This window comes from Hyposmocoma kahamanoa, unplaced genomic scaffold (assembly GCF_003589595.1).
Source record: "Hyposmocoma kahamanoa isolate Upper Pololo Valley unplaced genomic scaffold, ASM358959v1 78, whole genome shotgun sequence".
Taxonomy (NCBI): Eukaryota; Metazoa; Arthropoda; class Insecta; order Lepidoptera; family Cosmopterigidae; genus Hyposmocoma; species Hyposmocoma kahamanoa.
This window is the reverse complement of record NW_020653945.1, coordinates 15,785,958-15,805,129: the sequence shown is the minus strand read 5'-3', so window position 1 is coordinate 15,805,129 and position 19,172 is coordinate 15,785,958. Positions and strand designations below refer to the sequence as shown.

The 19,172-nt window shown below is 35.1% G+C and overlaps 1 protein-coding gene across 1 annotated transcript in view; it reads left to right on the top strand.

Annotated features, from left to right (window-relative positions):
- Nucleotides 1-9,147: 9,147 nt before the first annotated feature.
- The window catches only part of LOC113232980, a 36,088-nt gene continuing 26,063 nt past the window's right edge, over nucleotides 9,148-19,172 (top strand). The window contains exon 1 of the mRNA XM_026467905.1: nucleotides 9,148-9,328. Within this exon, the coding sequence (XP_026323690.1) occupies nucleotides 9,150-9,328 (179 nt within the window). The 5' untranslated portion in view covers nucleotides 9,148-9,149. The remainder of the gene's footprint in view (nucleotides 9,329-19,172) is intronic.

Sequence of the window (19,172 nt, the reverse complement as noted above, 5' to 3'; positions counted from 1 at the left end):
GTTGAAGTGTTGTGCACTGTGTGTTCAATTATCAAAAAGTGAAAACTTTATTGACTTTATTCCACAAGTGTAATTATTTATTAAATACTTTTAAATTAAATGTGGACAAGTATAGAATAAAGTGTGGTGAAAGAGGATGAACTGTGATATATCGAGAGAAATTTGAATTCTTGGAAAGTTGGGATTTTCGGCACGGTGCGTAATACTTTTATTTTGCAACTGTCTTGTTACATTCACTTTTGCATTGTGTATGTTTAATAAAAAGAGTAAGCCCACGGGATATATTCATGTGGTGTACAACTTCACCGTTATTGCAACTTCAGAAAATGACATAATATTATGAACATTAATATTGCTACACCTACACTATACCGTTAAAAACTTTGATATACCAATACTTTTGCATGTATTATGCGATTATGTTAAAAGAGTTGCGGGAATTATTAATTATTAAAAAAGTTATTAATTAATAAATAAATTATCTGTTTTATTTTCTAGCAGAATTTATTATTATATTATTTCAAAGTGCATGTAGAGATTGCAACTTGTAATTATTTTTTATTTTTTTTTACTCTATAAGGCATTGTTCAAACAAATGAGCTAAAGATGCAAATTGCAAATAAGAGCCTTTTAATTTTAGCACATAATATATGACAATATACACAGTAGGTATTATCTCAAAAATTGGATTATGTTATAATTTATCTCAAAAATTGCATTACATGTATGTCATTTTTATACAATTTAATATCAAAGTGACAGGACAACAATGTCACGTTGAAATTAAATTACATGTGAATGACATACACATGACACTATTTTTGAGATAATATTATGTTAGTTGTCATGTGCAACATCTCTTTACTTATGTATCACAATATTAATGTGCCTGACAACCACACCAAATTATCTGGTCTTATATTTAAAAAATGCAACACATATTGGACCACCTAGACTACAATACAACTTATCTAAAAAAGTTCATTTCTCAAACTGCTCCTGCCCGGTATCTCCTCATCTAGCAATCTTGGTGCAACTTTTGGACCACCAAAAGTCGTCTAATTTACCTCATATATTATTTTATATAAATGGTACATGAACTCTATGTATGATATGTATCATCATACCCATGTGTATGATGATACATATCATACATAGACTTTATATCTATACTTTCTGTCCCACTACATACAGTTACTTGATTTTGTTGTGTATACTGTACATGTAGCTTTTTACTTTATCTTGTAATTTTAATTGAAAGTAATCAATACTTTATATGTAAAAAGTACTCTAACTTCTTAAGAAAAAGTAGTTTTAAAATTGTACTTCAGTAGTAGCAGTAGATAAAATGTAGAAAATTGTATAATCACAATTAACATTTCTCAATAGTGTAGATAAAGACAATTTTATTTTAAAAGTAATTTTTTTTACTATGCACTACTTAGATAGTTCTTTAGCAGTAGAGCTCCTTGGAAAGAGTTCTAAGGAACTACTGCCATCACAGCTATTCCTCCGGTCACAAAGTAATGTGAGCATTATTCTTGGTTTTTTTAATGACATGGCTGCTGGTCGAACTACAAGCACTTGGAATTTATCAACTTTATGTCTCAGGGTAACGAGTGCAGTGGCTGTGTCACTGAGATATTTACGATTTAAAGTTATGAGTAGGCATATCGCTTATCACCGGGCACACAATTTGTCCATCTCCTGGTATCTTAAAAAAAGGCAACAAAGTAAATTAAATTTAATTATGTTATAACATACATTATCTTCTAGAACAATCTGAAAAGTATAATTTACTTTAGCTAGAGTCCTAGACAAATCCTCATACAAGTTCTTTTACGCACCTGAGCATTATGTATTTCATATAACCTAGGTATTTAAATCTACTTAATATGCATTGCTATACTATGCAATCCAGTCTGTGCATATTGAATATATCGAAATTATTAGCATATTAATTTTAATAACATTACAAATAGGGATAAACCTTTAGAATAATAACGCAGATAAACCCAATAGAATTGATTGAATAGGCTTTGTACACTTATTTATTTTTACGATGATTCTACCAGGCTATGGGCACGCTAATTTGGCAACTCTTAAAAACATAGGTCTATAACTAAAGTTTGTTGTTGTATTTGTTTATATTAAAGCCATGCCAATCAATTCTATGCCCACAATAATACACAGAAAAACATCAAGCGTATTAACGAGTGGTGATTTTTTATTGCTTGCTTTTTATTGCTATTCTTTGGTAAAGAGACTTGAAAATTATATAATGGTTAAATGTTGCATATATTATGGAGGAATTTTATAAAAAATATTATTCAAAATTTTAGTTATTCAAAAATACACAATATTACCTTTCCTTACATAAAATTCATAGATTTTTTAGTGCATATACACTTACACAAAAAACGAAAATTTGCCAGACAGGATCATGACCACAGAAAAGCTGTGTTGTGCATGGGCAAATACAGCTGTATATTTTATCAAACCAATTTGATTTATTACTTTTGTAATAGAATATTGCTCGAAGTCTTATAAGGCGCGTTATTAATAGCGAGTAGGTATAAGAATGAGAGAAACCCGAGTCAATTGGTTTTTGCGTGTAATGATAGTCGTCCAATAGGTGGCATACAGAGTGCAACGCAGTGGTAATTAGTGCGTTAATCGGCGTATACGCCGGTTGATGCAACCGCTTCCGAGAAGGCGATCACTGCGGGAGCGGCAAATTGCCCACAGATATGTGTGCCGGCCGGAGGTAATTGCAAAAATCACTCGCCGTGCCGCCGCCGTATAAAAAGCGAACAGTAATGTATCACCATACAAGCGAGTCAATTTTGCAATCAAATACTCGCTATCGCACTGTTCGTGTGCAATCGCTACCATCTGTCATCTAGAGAAATCAGTAAGGAAGAGCAACGATATCTATGTATCGACTAACGTACGTCTTTGCAGAAGATTCTTTGTAGAGAGTGATCGCTTGTGCGAGTGCAATCGGTAAATCGGTTGTTTAAAAACAACAACAGCAAGAGGGCTGGGAATAGACAGCTAGGCAGGGAAGTTACTATTTTGCGAAAATTAAAAAAATTCAACATCAAAAAGCTTATGTATTCAAAAGTATGAAAAATAAACGAATATATGAATGACAGTTACGAAAAAAATATTTAGCCAACAGTAGGTTGTATGAAGATATTTGTTTCTAAACTTACCGTACTGCCGCCTCGTGTACCGAGGGACCAGGTTCACCAAATCTCGTATTACAAGTCGTGTGCAATAGCCGACATAAATGGTTGGAAATACATTAACTTAATTGCCTTCTTCAAGTCTCCACTTTTGTCGATATTGCTTTGCTCATTTTTCCAAAAAAAAAGAGTAATCGGAGCCTCAATTTGCGTCATACACGGTTTCCGCGAAATGATGTCGTTTTAGATTACCTATGAACAATAATAACACGAGTGTATTTTATGTTGAAGAATGAATGAAATATCCCACTAAATATAATTGCCACGGAGTAAAAGTATTTATTCTGTGTAAATGGGAAACTTATCTACGTAGATGGATTTTTGTTAGGCACTCGGTCACGGTTTATTTAGTAACGGTTACTCAGAGATGTATTTACTATTACTAAGTGGACAGACAGTTCATTTTGTGAATTAGCAGAGTGTATGTACAGTTTCTTAGCATAACACGCGAACTCGTTTTTTAGACAAATTTAACGAAAAAGCAGTGATCGTAAACCTTTTCTCGTCATACAACAAATTACTGTAAAGAAAATGACAAATGACACGTATTTTTTTTTCCAATAAAAACATCCGTTTAATGTTTTACGCCTCTACTTTTAAGTTTTTAAAAGAGATCGTGTACTTAAAGGTATACATTTTACATTTAAAATTTAAATAGGTATAGAACTGAGTAAAAAATAACGAAATGATTACATAAAGGGAGTAAATATATTTGAGAATTTGGTTTTACGGTATTCATTAATGCTCTGGCCACGCAGAGGCGACCGCGGAAGTGTTTCGGGCGCGCGAATTTTTGTGATGTACGAGTTTACAAAAATTCCTGCGCTCGGAACGCTTCTACGGCCGCCTCTGTGTGGCCTGAGCATAAAAGAAAAGGTGCTTATAAAATTAAGTGAAATAGCTCCTGATAAAAGACAAAATTTCCTTCTATCGAATGCTAAAAGAAACGAAGTACAGTCACAAACAAAACCTAGTTTCGTTTATAAGTAATGTCGGTCTTGGGATTCAATTACCATTTTTAAACTGAATATATAAAAAGCAATGTAGGTTTCAATAAACCCCTGTCCTTTGTAAACGGACACATGCCGACAACAGCACAAGAAAAAAAACAAGTCGTTACTTTGTAATGAGGCGAACGCAAACCAGGCACTACAATTTCTTACATTGCTATGAACATTAAATCGACATTATAATCCTATTCAGAAAGCCTCAACCGGATAGAATGAAGGAAAATTTTAAATCTACTGACCACAGGAAACTGCCCAGACCTGACACCTTTAAAGGTTAGGTTAGTAACATAATCAATCTTTAAATACTTAATAATCGTTTTATGTATACGTGTCTATTTCACTAACACTAAAATCCTCACAAGCAAAAAAATGTATGTCGGAATAAGACGTAAAAGGAGAGACGTTGAGAGAGACACCCTCGTCACTAATTGCGGCAGGAATTATTTGATAATTGGTTTATACGTTCGTCATTATAAATTCGTTAAGCCCGGTTAAGGCGGTGAATGATGACGTCTAAATAGTTAAATTTAGAGACAATCGGTTGTAATTGCAATTTCACAACCGGCAACCTGTCAAACTTCTTCCCCGCCGAAAAACAGACCTTACTTACCCGCTCTAAATAATAACTACAGTAATTGATTTAGCGAATAAACTAAGTACGCGATAATCAGTCATCATCATCATCCACAGCACGACTTCGCCCACTGCTGGGTATAGGCCTCCTGTAGTTTGTGCCATCCTTGCCGATCCCGTGCTAATGTAACTCATCTACTGCCCGCAACTTTGACAATGTCGTCCACCCAACTCGCTACAGGACGTCTCACGTTTCTATATCAATTTCTTGGCCACCATTCGGTTCTCGCCTTACTCCACTTGTGTTCACCACGTCTCGCAACATGTCCTGCCCAGCTCTATTGTAAACTCGTTATCCGATGTCCTATGTCCTGGACCTTAGCTCGTCTGCGCATTTCGGAATTCGGAACTCGATCTAAAAGTTTGATGCCGAGCATGACTCGCTCCATGGCTCTGTGTGCGACTCTCATACTCTCTGTACACGCCCTTCTGTGTGAGCGTGCACGTCTCAGCACCGTAAGTCATAGTGGGCAAGACACATTGGTTAATTAAGCGGGACTTCAAACACTCTGGAGTATCAACCGATTTGAAGATGTCATCCAGCCAGCCGAATGCAGTCCATCCCAGTTGTATGCGTTTTGTGATTTCATTTTGCTGATGCTCTTTATCAAAGGATAGAATATACCCAAGATAAACATACTGGTCAACTGTCTCCAGCTTCTCATTTCCTGTTATAACAGTAGGATATGTGATGCTGGAGACATTAAAACTGATGATGATGGTGATAAGCGACACGCCTGTCCATGACAGTTACAGTGCAGCTCAAAGCTTTAAATCATAAAGATCTGAGGGGCACTGCCACTGCGCCCGTCACTCTGAGACGTAAGTTGACAAGTCCCATGTGCCTGTAATTTCACCAGGAGCCTCACTCTTCAAAACCGGAAAGAATCAATGACAACATTGCTACTTAACGGCAGAAGTAGGTAAGGTAATTTTCATGCAGTTACAATAACATAGAGCCGATCGCATCATAGAAGGAGCATGGGCTATGTAAAATCTTTTTATTTATTTTATCAAATATCTTGTGCTTCATTTGTTTTCGTGTGCCTTGTTCTAATTATAAATAGACATCTCTTAAATTGAAATATACCTACCTTTATTTATATTGTCAGTAAATTACAATTGAAGGTTAAACTGAAATATTGCATTTTTTACGCACACCTTCATAGCCCCTTAACCATAGGTAAACCCTGTATCGCGAGTGCTGGTGGCTGGAGTGCATGGACACTCACATAGACAACCACAAATTACGCCCAAACTCACGAGAGAAATAAAAGAGATTTCTGCGTGACAGTCCAGGATGGTAACCGTTCGGTCACGGAGGCAGTTAATTGTTTTTATAGAAGCTAAATTTCCTAAGTATAAGGTCCAACTAACAATTTGATCATTTTCACTTTTTTGTGGGAAATGCTTCATTTCATTATAATCTATAAGGTAGCATTAAAACAAAATCTATATATAAATAATATTCAAGGAAACCTCGAAATATACGGAAATCTTGAAATTTATACCAGATTGAAAGTTTGGAAGCCGCTCCTGTAAAATTGTAATTTTGCGCTTTGGCCCTTATACATAGGACCCAGCGATATATCTACGTCTTCAATGGAAATGAAACTATTTTTCCGAATTTTCTCGGGTCTGTCGTCAAACAAACCAACGTTTCAGGCCCTTTACAGATCACGGCTGACTGAGATGATAGTCTTCAATCAGTTATCGTTATTTCCTATGTCTAACAATCGCGAAAACTCAAGAACTCGTTACCTATGCCTTACATTTATTCTTAATTAGTCATTGTTCGATAAATCGCATATTTAACATTATTCACATTGCATTGTTACAAAGCTTAGCACCTGATTAGTTATATAAATAAACTTAATACTGCTAGTATAATATAGTACTGTAGGTAAACACATAAAGGAATGAACATTAACTAACTCCGTGGCCGAACGGTTACCATCTTGGACTGCCACGCAGAGATGCCGAGTTCGATTCCCGGGCCGGGAAAAACATTTGTAAGACCTGCACTTATTTCTCTCGTGAATTTAAGTGTAATTAGTCGTTGTCTAGCTATGTGTGTGTCCATATCACCCGGGATACAGGGTTTCCTTAGTGCGAGGCTATGTGTGCGTTAAAAAAAATAAAAAAGGCCTTCAAATTTAAAGACATTTCATCTTACACACCCCTCATGTAAGAATGGCATAAGCGGAGTTACGTCAAACATGTTTATTGCTCCATTAGATACAGAAAATTATAATCCACATCCTCTCCAATTCTTGTAATTGTATCGACTAATTTTGTAGATAGAGTTACAATAATTGGAGATTATGTGGATTATATTTTTCTGTATGTTATGGAGCAATAAACATGTTTGACGTAACTCCACTTATGTCATTCTTCCGTGAGAGGTGATCTTAAAGTAATATCGAAGAAACATAAAATTACTTTAACTCGAAAAGCCACTCCTTGTTCCGTAATCGAGTGTTTAGATATACAATTTACAAGTACTAAAAACTTAACATTCGTATAAAGCATTAAAGGCAAATCATTGGTTTTCCGAGAATCAAGGGCCCAGTCACCGCGTTCGTAGAAGTTATAGGTCACGCAGCGCGCAATACGTTAGAATGCCTGCAATCGCTGGCTTAGTACAACATATTCTAGGTTTTATATTTATAACATGATTCTTTATGTTTAGTCTTTAGTCTTCATTTATACGTAATGTTTGTTGCGGAACATTTAATTACCACGATAAATGGGCTCGTTCGTTCACATCTGCAAACTTAAAATACTGATGTATCTAATTTTTGTCGCCTTTTTCTACATAAATCTTAAGCCAATTGAAACTAACACCCAATATCGTCGATATACTTCCTCAAACTAGTATCTTGCAATGCAAAAAATGGATTGTTTATACAAATTTTGCACGCTGATTTCACATCACATTTCCTTCATATTCACACACTGGCTTTTACCTACATATTCTTAAAGTAAGGCATCCAAATTACATCCTTGATAAGAAATTTGAAATGGAAAGTTTTGCCATCTCCTGAATAAATCACTCTTTATAAGATACGAGTTTCAGAAAGTAAGGCATCGAATATGAGACATTTACTTAATTTCAATTTCTTTTTTCTTTTAAAAAAAAGACATGACTCATTCAATCTAATCAGCTGCCATTAGAGTCATACGATCAGCCACTGCAAATCTATTACCTGCCAGACCTGCAGTTTATTGTTTTAATACAATTTTATATCTCCTTACCGACTTACCAGGACTATGACAAAGGAAAACAAATACTGTCGGCGGCGGCGCGGTCCTTTACTTGGAATTGTTATGGTTGAGCCGTTGTTATCATAAACCTTGGACTTTCTATAGCGTCACGGTTATTGTTAATCTACTGGTTTCTTATACCAGTCGCCCCCTCCTGGGTAAAGACAATTATTGTCTAGCGGAAATGTCCCATAATTGTTATGAAGGATATAAGCTATAGTTTAGTCTAGACATAAACTAAAGTAATAATATAAACTCGTCTATTCTGTGTACAACAGGTATTTTATGTTTAAAGAAACCTTTCTAGTCTTTTATTTAGAAATTTAATCTGAAAACTAAAGTAATAATAAATTCCTATGTTGTGTCTACTAGCTTTTTATGTTTAGAGAAGCCTTTCTAGTCTTTTATTTTGAAATTTAATCTGAAATTACATGGACATGAAGAACATCAATTAAAGCATTTGTTAAGTCTTGTTGGAGATTTAAAGTTAAACGGGAGCTGTGCTCAATTTGGGATTGGAGTAAAACCTTGCCAACCATTTCATTGATAATTCGAATAAAGAACCACATTATTACGTTTAGAGTTATGTTTAGAGTCGAGAATTTTAGTAGCAGTAGAGCTCCTTGTGAAAGATTCGTCCAGTGAAGTACTGCCATCTTATTTCCGTCGCCAAGCAGTAAAGCCAAGCAGAAAGTTGGTGAAATTACTGGCACATGAGACTTGTCAACTTATGTCTTAGGGTGGCGGACTTAGTTACAGTATCCGTCAGATCTTTGTGATTTTAAGCTCTGAGTTGCACTTCAATTGCTATGGACAGGTGCGTCGCTTATGACCAGACAGGCGCACGAATTGTTCTATTCGTCGCTTGATATCACAAAAAAAAGAGAAGATTGCTTATAGGTACCTAATTCGCTTATTTCCATAAGTTTTCAAAATTTAAACTACTGTTTTTTGTTCTAGGATGGGAAGACCAAAAATGTGGGCTTTGATGCTATGCGTTGCAGCTACCGTGCAAACGGTATTTGCTGGCTATTGCTCAATGAACACTTTCAATGACAATTCCTCTTCGATGCACTTCACCAAGGAGCCCGTGCCTCTGGATTATGGCTTCTCTGACAAATTCAAAAGCATACATTGCTGCGTGAAAGGATATAGAAGTATTGAATGGTAATTTTTTTTGTTATGTTTGCTACCAATGCTTGTAAGTTCTTATTTACGATCGTTTAGGTCAGCTTGTTACAGGATTTATGATAATATATGAATATCTCTCAATATAGCTAACGTAATTATAGTCAAATACATATACGTACGTAAGCGCGTTTGAACATCTTCAATATGAAGCTAGAGGTTTTGTTCACACTTGTGTCTAGAAGCGAAAAAAATACACAATGATTTTTTTATCTAGTACCGAACGAGATAGGATATAGTCCCGATTATCTCGATAGAATCGAAAATATTATTCTTTAAATCACCAAGTGTCAAGGCTTGTCAATTTAGACACTATAACAAAATATTTTAAAAATAACTGCGTGTTATAATTATTAGCAAGACGTCTAAATTGTTATTTTTTGTCAAGATTTTTAATGGCCATGTTTAGTCATAGGCAGTGGGGATTGCTGGAAAAATATTGCCACAATCGCCACCAACCATCCCGGTCAGGGGGTATTTGAGACTGCTATAATCCCCACGGTATTGATCATTTTTATGACGGGCTAAGGACCTAAGTTCTTTTATGACAATTCAATTGGCATTCGCACAGCACAATGGCTTCTGTTCGCGTTAGACATTTCGATAAGCTCAGACAGGTGTGCGGCGATTGTGAAGCAAGGATTTCTCGGAAGTTCATTGTAAGCGTAAAAATAATGATAAAGTGGCCGTTGGTATTACAATGGTTCTGCATTCGGCGCCTGTGACGGGCCACATCCTATCTACTTCTTGGAGTAAATCGATGTATAAATTGGAAATTAACTTTCAAGATAGTCGCTCTTTATCTTATCTAGTAAAATTTGTTGCGTGTGTTACGCGAATGAGAAAATTATTAATCATACTGCCTATTGTTTTATTGTATCACAAAAGAGCGACTTGTAACGATTAATATCAAAGGTATCATCGGTTTCAAATATGTTGTGTTAGTAAACAACATCTTTTAAAAATTCGTTATAATATTACTTTCGCTCTAAACAGTGATAATCCTGTGCGGTACGATGCAAACCGCAGGAGCAGGGTGGGGGTCGTCGGGGAGGACGCTTGAATATTGAACTTAGTGCCTTACTACCAAATCGTCGCCTTACTTTCTCAAATTCGTATCTTAAAGCACAAAGTAACTGAAATGCAAAAAATACATTGTATATACAAATTTTGCAGGCTGATTTTACATCACATTTCCTTCATATTCACACACTAGCTTTTATCTATTCTTAAAAGTTATTCATCCAAAAAACACCCTTTTAAAATATAATTAGAAATTTAAAATATAGTTCGTTTCAATCCATTTTAAACAAAAAGTAAACAAACAAGTCAGTACCTGACCATAGACGGTTTAGTGATGGCCAATTGTAATGCAAACTAAAAATCGATTAATTAATTGTTTTGTTTTATTGAGTCATAGCGGTTTTATTTAGCGGATAGTAAAAATACATAACCTATAAAAGCATATATTTAAAATTTCGAAATCTTAATTTTAAATCCTCCTTCAAATCTTTACACTTAATACTCGTTCGATCGCGATTGAAATTTTCGATTTACCAATCGATTACAATAAATTTAATTGAATGAGCGGAATGTTATTTTTTTCCTACAGCACTATGCAACCATAGACTAGTCATAGAAGTATAGATGATATATAACCTCCCTTTTGAACTACCATTTTTCAAACACGATTTTACGATGCTATTCAAATGAATATTGTTGGAAAAAGTGATGAGATATCAAGTCGAAAACTTCGAAATATACGTGAAAATGTTATTTATTCGATTTGTTGAGTGATTGCTTTAGAATTTTATCTAAACAGGTTTGTTTACTTTTTGTTGAAAATGGATTGGAACAGACTATAAATGTAAAGTTTTGCCATCTTCTGAATAATCACTATTTATAAGATACGTGTTTGAGAAAGTAAGGCATCGAAATACAGATCTAAAATGTGTTAGAGTCCAACAAACACTTAAAATTTAAGTTTTAATAAATTTGCTATGTTTTAAAAAAGTTATTGAAGAAAAGTTGATGTTTATGATGTTAGTAGAAGTAACATAGTCCTGTGAGGTTGTTAGTGTTTTAAAAATAATCCTGTATACACGTTTATTTAAAACGTATCTTTATACTGCTATAAACAGACGAAAACGATTATTAAGAGAAACGATTATTGCTTATGCCTTGTTTGGATCAATATAAGTTAATTATAAGGAGTAATAAAAGCTCTAAAGGTTGAATTTGACATGAGCTTATTCAAATTATGAATTTTACTGAAAGAGAAGGTTATCGAGTTCTTCGGTTTTCGCGATTGTTACACATAGGAAATGAAACTCTTTCAAAGAAACCAACGCTTCGGGCCCTTTACAGGTCCCATGGTCACCACTGACTGAGGTGGTACAGTCATCAACCAGTTATGTCTAATATTAATGCAAACCACCCTATTTTTTCACTATTGTTACAAAAGTTATTAATTAATTTCCTTATTTTTAATTTTACAAAGAAACATTTAAATTTACGCTACATTGTTTTACAAATTATTTTATTGTAACAATATGAATTTTTATTAAGTTAAATTTATTATTAATTAATAATGGGAATTAGAACATATTAGTACTGCAGTCTGTTTGGGATTTGTCATCAGAGGAAATATTGGACCCCAAACTTGTGGTACGGAGATCACCATCTTCTCTGTTGAACTTAGGATGTTTTTTAATTTCAATGGCCTCTCGCAGCATCCTAGGCCCGAAACGTTGATTTGTTTGAATAAACAAATATACGCGATTTAAATCTGAAAAAGTAGTCTCAATTCCTAAAAGAAAGTTACTTTTAGGTACCTAATTTGCTTATTTCCAATAAGTTGGTAAAGTATTAACTTTATCAACTTATTTTCAGCCATTTCGTTAGACTGTATTTTTTTGTATATACGTTACGCGATAACACCATTTGTTAATCGATTTTGTTTATTCTTTTTTTGTTGGAAAGAGAGTACCTCAGTATTGGTTTCATTTAAATTTGAAGAAAATATTCCACCTCTAAGGGTGGCAAACTAGGGGATGAATCCGTTTTCGCGCACTTTCCATTAACCGATTTCAATAAAACTTTACAAACAGATGTAATTCCACGAACTTTTGAAGTCGGTTTTTTACTACTCTTTTATATCTATTATTATCCTAAATTACCTATTATAAATTTGAAATTATTAGTAGTAAGCTCAAACTTGCGTGCCCACTCCCGCTCCTGCGTTTTGCTCTGGACTAGTATTGTCAGTAATAATAGTCTTGCGAGGTTGTTAGTATTTTACGAATAACCCTGTATATATACAAGGCATGATTGCACCTGATGGCGAAATAAGTACGATTCGCAGAAGTGGCGATTGCCTATCCGTCACCCGACCGTGCCTGCAGCCTTGTTTCTGTCACAGCCTCAATGACTGGTTGTCATCTACTTACTGGAAAAGTTACTTTGCAAAGTTGCACTAAAAGCGCTAAAGGTAAAATTTTAACGCCCATGTCGGCTTGTTTTCTGATATTTATAATTCCACCAATAATATAATTTTTATAGGTTAGTTGATAGCTCTATTGTTAATAATGAATTTATCGAAAACAGCGATAAAATTTAACACTGTACAGACGGCAGCACATTTTTGTTGCACTGGAGGCGATATTCGAACAAAAGTGATATATAGCGTGATTTACTTTTGACTGTACATCCCCAGGAAGTGAAACTAGTTTTCCGGATTTAAATCGCGTATATTTGTTTTTTCAAACAAACAAACGTTTCGGGCCCTTTACAGGTTCCTTGCCTAACCGTGACCATAGGACCTGTAAAGGGAAACATTGGTTGTTTGAAAAAACAAATATATGCAATTGAAATCGGAAAAAATAATTTCAGTGTAAGAATCGTGAAAACTTAAAAACTTGATATGTACAATTTCAAATTGAATTTGAATCCAATACAATAAACACGAGGATTACGTTTGACGTTCTCTATTAAAACTATTACTCGTGTACTAAATTCATTCGCGTGACTCACACCGCTTGTGATATGAGACTCTAGGACGTCAGGTCAATGGATTATGTCATTATCCACTTGTTATAACTTGTTAAATTGCAAAGCATACGTTATTTGGCCACACGCACTATTATACGTCTGCATTTTCTCAGAAACAACTCGTCGTTTCACTCTTTACTCTAACACATATGTCGTTTCTCTCTGCCGTAAAACACATTATTATACCCAGGGCATTTATTACTAGTAGTTTTTGCCTGTTTCCACCCGCAAATTGAGTCTTCCTTACACTTTTGTAAGTAAATTGATTCTTTTGATCTTTAATATTTTTACGGACTAAGACTCGCCATCTATGTTTCATTAAAAACTTTTACTAGAAGTCATTTAAAAGTGAAATGAAAAAAAACTTAGAGGTTAAAACCATGCCGGACACTTCGAATTTAAATTGCTCTTTATGCTATCAACGGTACAAAAAGTTTGCAAACGCCCATGACACTTGACCGTACAATGACAATTGTTTACAAACCATTTTAAATATATACTGCACGTGTAACTTGTTTCTTGGTTAAATGAAAAGGTTATTGTCAAATACTCGGTTAACTTAAACCTTAAATAAAGTAGGTTAGTATTTATAACAAATAGGCTTTAGTAGCCCGTGCCGAGACGAATCAATTCAACGAATTCGGAACGTCACGGAACATTGCATTTGCGATTTTAAATCATTCACAAAGTATCACTACAAATTTAATTATATGTCAAAACACTTATAATCAACGTCCATAAAAACATTCAATCATCTCAGAACGTCCGGTATTAAATGTATTTTTGCTTTATTGAAGTTATATGAGTTCTCGGAAAATAATTGCTTCGAAGAAAATAATAAGTTGGCTTCGCGACTCGCGTCTGCCGTTTGTGTTAGACTTATTACATGTAGAATAGTGAGAAACGTTACTTTTATATTAAGGTAAGATTCGTTCTTTGTTAGCGACCAACGCCCACGGTGTTTGTTCACGACGTGTGGACCGTCAATACGTCGCCATTCAGCCCTTTATCTTCGCGTCGTAGGCCGTCATTATTTCACCATAACCTGACACAAGTACGCACACTTACACAAGCCACATATTTCCAAGAAACCAGTAAAATTGTATGTTAACACGATTTCTAGGGAATCGTAAAATTTTTCAGTTCACTGAAATAGCACTGGCTAATTCGCCTCTCTTAATCGTTTTGTAGAGAATTCGTCGAATTTCTTTATTATTTTGAGACTTTTTCATAAGTCGAAAAAGTTTATACTGGTACGATCTTAAAAGCTTCTTATTGCATCTGCTTTGTCTGATGATCCTTCAACTAATTACAATAATTTATCCTTACTTAATGTCAGATTTAACGACTTATGTTCTCTCATATAACACGTTAATAGCCGACATTATCCGGTTACTTTTAATCGATCATTATTTGTAAACTAGATCCTTTCTGACTTGATCTATTTGTGTTATCTTAAAGTCGTAAAGGCCAGTAGGATAACAGATGTTTTGATTTGTTATCTATCAAATGGCATGTAGAGGATAGGGGGGACTGCTCATCGGACAAGCCTATATCATAAATCCTTGACGGCCGCCGCCGGCGCGCACTCCGGCGCCGGAACGAGTTGCTTCGCTTGGGAACTTTATTACCCCACTTTTACTTTTATAGTGTAATCGCATTCCCTATCCGTTTCAAACAAACGCTTTCTCACAATATATTATCTGGAAATGCAACTTGTTCCTGCCACTACTGCCAGCAATAGGAACAAATTGCAGTTCCAGTTTTTGAAAGATTTTTACCAATAATTCATGATGTCGTGTTAACGATGCTGTCGTCTTAATATATTACTGTAATTTTTAAATTACTACTTTCTAAAGTTTTCTTTCAATCCATATCGATATCGGCGTTGCCAATCTTGTCCAAGAAAGCAGATATCGAAATGATTGTCATTGGTAACGATGACTAATCGATTCAATTCGCCTGAATTCTTGTCATGTTTGAACAAGAGTTGTTTTCCGTTGTCACTTTCCCGGATTATGGTTAAAACGTCTGTACGAAAGCGTATAAGTGTCTCCATTTACCGTTGGGTGTTCTGTTCATTCTTATTGACCCAAGGGTCTAGTGAAGAGCGCAGGGTGTGAGCGTACCTGGCCGGTCGCGGCCGGTATCTGCGAAGGTATCGCACGTTCGCCGCAAACCTGTATTGTGTCGGTTCCCGGAAGGTGCTTTCTTGCTCGCCGCTGGCCTCCCCCCAACCCGCCTGTCTCGCCGCAACGCTCGCTTAACAGTCTTCTTTTCTACTACTGCTGCTGTGGGAAGTGATCCCTTTATAATCATGTTGACTGTCTACATTTGTCACCGGTTCATCACCGTTTAAGTGTTTTACATCTTGGAACAATATCAACACGAGGAGTTTTTTTTGTACTGATTTGATATTGTTAAATATATGTCTATCTTAGTGATGACGTGATATTATTTGTAGTATGCGGTGACCCAGACAAGTTTACATTCTAGGAACGTTCAATATTCAGTGGATTTTCCTAAAGCTGTCTCGTTATCTTATCTTTCGAATTTTCTCAGTAGAGTTGTATTTATTCGCACGCGATTCTATTGCAGGTATAGATGTTCCCTGGAAAACTGATATGATTGTTAATTTTGACAAGCGTTATCAAAGAAGGGTGAATAAATTTTTAAATATCACCATTGTTAACAGGGGCAGTTAGTTACATAGGTGTGACGTTACAAAGAGTAAAACGGAATTATACCTGATTCAGCTACTGTACCCGTAAAATCGATAACTGAATTAAAATTAATGAAATATTTTGTCAGTTAATGTTATATAATATCAGTATCTTCACGCCTGGGATCCATTTATTGTCCGCTGATGCTCAAATCAAAGTGACTGTTCCGATACCCTTAATGAAGTGGCCATAAAATATACAAAAGGACCAATGGTATCCCTCTGGGTTTCGTAAAAAACCGACAACTTGTCCTGACACGTTCAAACGACTCGATTTGTTGAACCGATTATATTTAAAACCCTCTTCTGTAACCAGCAGATAGGATTCACATTATTTTACAAACACGCTTTATGCTTTTGATTGGGTTATCGGATTACGATCGCTGGCATCTGTCAAAAATGCAAATTGGTGCGCCGAGTCCTAAAGTTGAGCATGTAAGCAGTGGTTGGCGGTAGTCAAGTGGTACATGGTTGATTGATGTAATAATAATAACGGACATTTGTGACTTAATTTTACAATCGACAACTTTAGTTTTACAATCGAAAACTTTAGTTTTACTATCGAAATGTGTTTCTAGAGATGAGAAGGTGAGAAAGCTACCTATTTTTAACGTCTACAAACTATTAAGATGTTATACATTTTATTGTTAATTTCTTAGTAATCGATACGACATTTGATATCAAACCGATTTATCGATAACCTACATCTCAGCAATCATAATCTCACATTATGTTTATCACTTGTTGCAATTAGTTTCTGTTAGTACACGACTGCACCACCTAGGAAAGCAAGCCAACATTGAACTTTATTGTGTTAACAGAATATTTTCCAATAGAGTAAAATGACAGGTTTGCGAACTACAGTCTGTAAGCGTTTATACTTATTTTATTTGTAATGGAAAAAAGAATGCATGCTTGAACACAAGCGCCGTCAATGCCGCGCCGCGTGTAGTTCGAGGATGGTCTCACATGCACACGGCAGCGCAGCTTTCACAATGGTCCGTTTTATTTATCTAACATATTGATCTTCCTCGCAGGCTTATTATTCTTTTTTCCCCGATTCGAGTGTACAATATAATTCCATTGTAAATATTTTTTGTCCACATATTTCATTTATGTTATTATGGCGGGCAGAGGTGCATGTGAATAGGGTCCTCAATTATACAGCATTGTCCCAACAAGGGCCTCACCCCGAAGCGAAGGTGTTTGCGTAACTTTTGTCACACTGTATTACATTTGCTACTAAACAGTTAACTAATTTTGATGATACTTTTCGCACCTTTGTATTTTAGTTCTAAACGTAACTCAATTAGACGAATGAATTTAGTCTGTATGTCAGTCCAGTGTTAAACATGAATGAACGTTTTTAAGAATTTCCTTAATTTATTATATTATGCACAGATCTAGGTTTCTGGTGGTCCAGCGCAGGTTTATTATAAGATACGTTAAAATTCCTGTGCTTGAACTCTACATTTATAGATTATTTCTTTGTTGAATTTCCGAGTAGGGCCGGACGTGTAATTCTATATGAGTTCCATTCATAAATTTTTCATCTTAAAGGAGGGACTAGAATCAGGCAAGTTCACATTCTGAGACAACGGCCGAATGCCGCACAAATTAGTGTTCCGTAACCACATACCTGAGTGGGGACCGCGATCGCATCGTATCTCACAATCTGTCCTCTTTTGTTTGACGTGACCCCGATGCAACAATGTACTTATACATTTTGAAGAATTATGACTGAGATAAACTAATGATCGTTGAGGTTTTTGTGAAAGACCTTACGTTTCAAAGAATTGTTTTCTCATATATGTTACTTACGTGTGGTCGGTTCAAGACTCATTTGTTTCCTTACTTTAAACGATGCAATAACTCACACGTAGTGTACTTATGTTAACGTTAGTTCTTCGGCTGATTGAAAGTAGTCACGAGTGCTGCGGCGCTAATATTTTGAGAGCTATTATATGCTTGAAGCCTATTTTCTCGGAACAAATAGTCAAACATAGCGTCATCATGTTGAGCAGACGCGTGACTTACTCGGTAATGTTAGTGATATGTCGTGCTTAGGTTTAATGAAGAAGAACGGATTTCTAGAAAAAAAACATCTAAAGTAAAACTAAGTAGTTAAATGCATGCTAACAGTTCACACTTTAACGATGAATTGGATGTAGTTAAGCAAAAAGTATCCCACCCACATCCAGTAAATTTTTAGATACGGCAGTTTGAAGTTTGAAAGAGTTTTCTCACTCTTGTTTTATTTTGAAAACTTATATATTCATTTAACTCTAAAGGTATATGTTTATGTTTTTATATTATGTAAGCTTTGTTGTGAATAGTTTAGTATTTTATGAGATATTTAGGAAAATATGGCTTTGGATCCTTTTTGATAAATTATATGTTTAAGTGCAGTAGCTCGTAATTTCGTTTCACAGTAAAGACCCATTTATTAAAATTATTACTCTTTGGTATTTATCTTGAATAAAACTATGAATGTTGTGTAAAAATTCTTGTTTATTTTGAACTTTAAAATGATTCCTCTTAGTAATATAACAGAATGGATTTTATAATTAATGTTTTACCTATTCTGAGATCAGTTTGAGTATGAGTGAGTGCGTGTGTGATCAGTTTAAGTTCAACAAAAAGGATCCATGTTTTGGGTCTTTTTGGTATTTTTCCTGTTACTGTAATGAACTGATTAGGATTTAACAAAAACAGTCTAGACACATTGATTCCTTTTTATCATTAAACTTTCTTGTCCAGTTTCTTTGTTCAATCAATAAGGTTTCAAGAAAATTGGATTCTTACTGTGAAATAAAAATATGGATCTGCCATATATGTGGGATGGTATCTTATGTGTCAAAAAAATGTATTTTATTTGGTTTTTGCTTCAATCGTTTTTGCTGATCTACGAGGTAAACTTTAGGAACCGTTTGGTATATACAAGTCATTTTTGATAGTGTTGTGGATTGGATCCTTTTTGCTTAACTACGTCCAATTATTTCTAAGGGAATTTTGAGATCCTCTTCCTCCACGCGTCGTATTCCTTCTTAC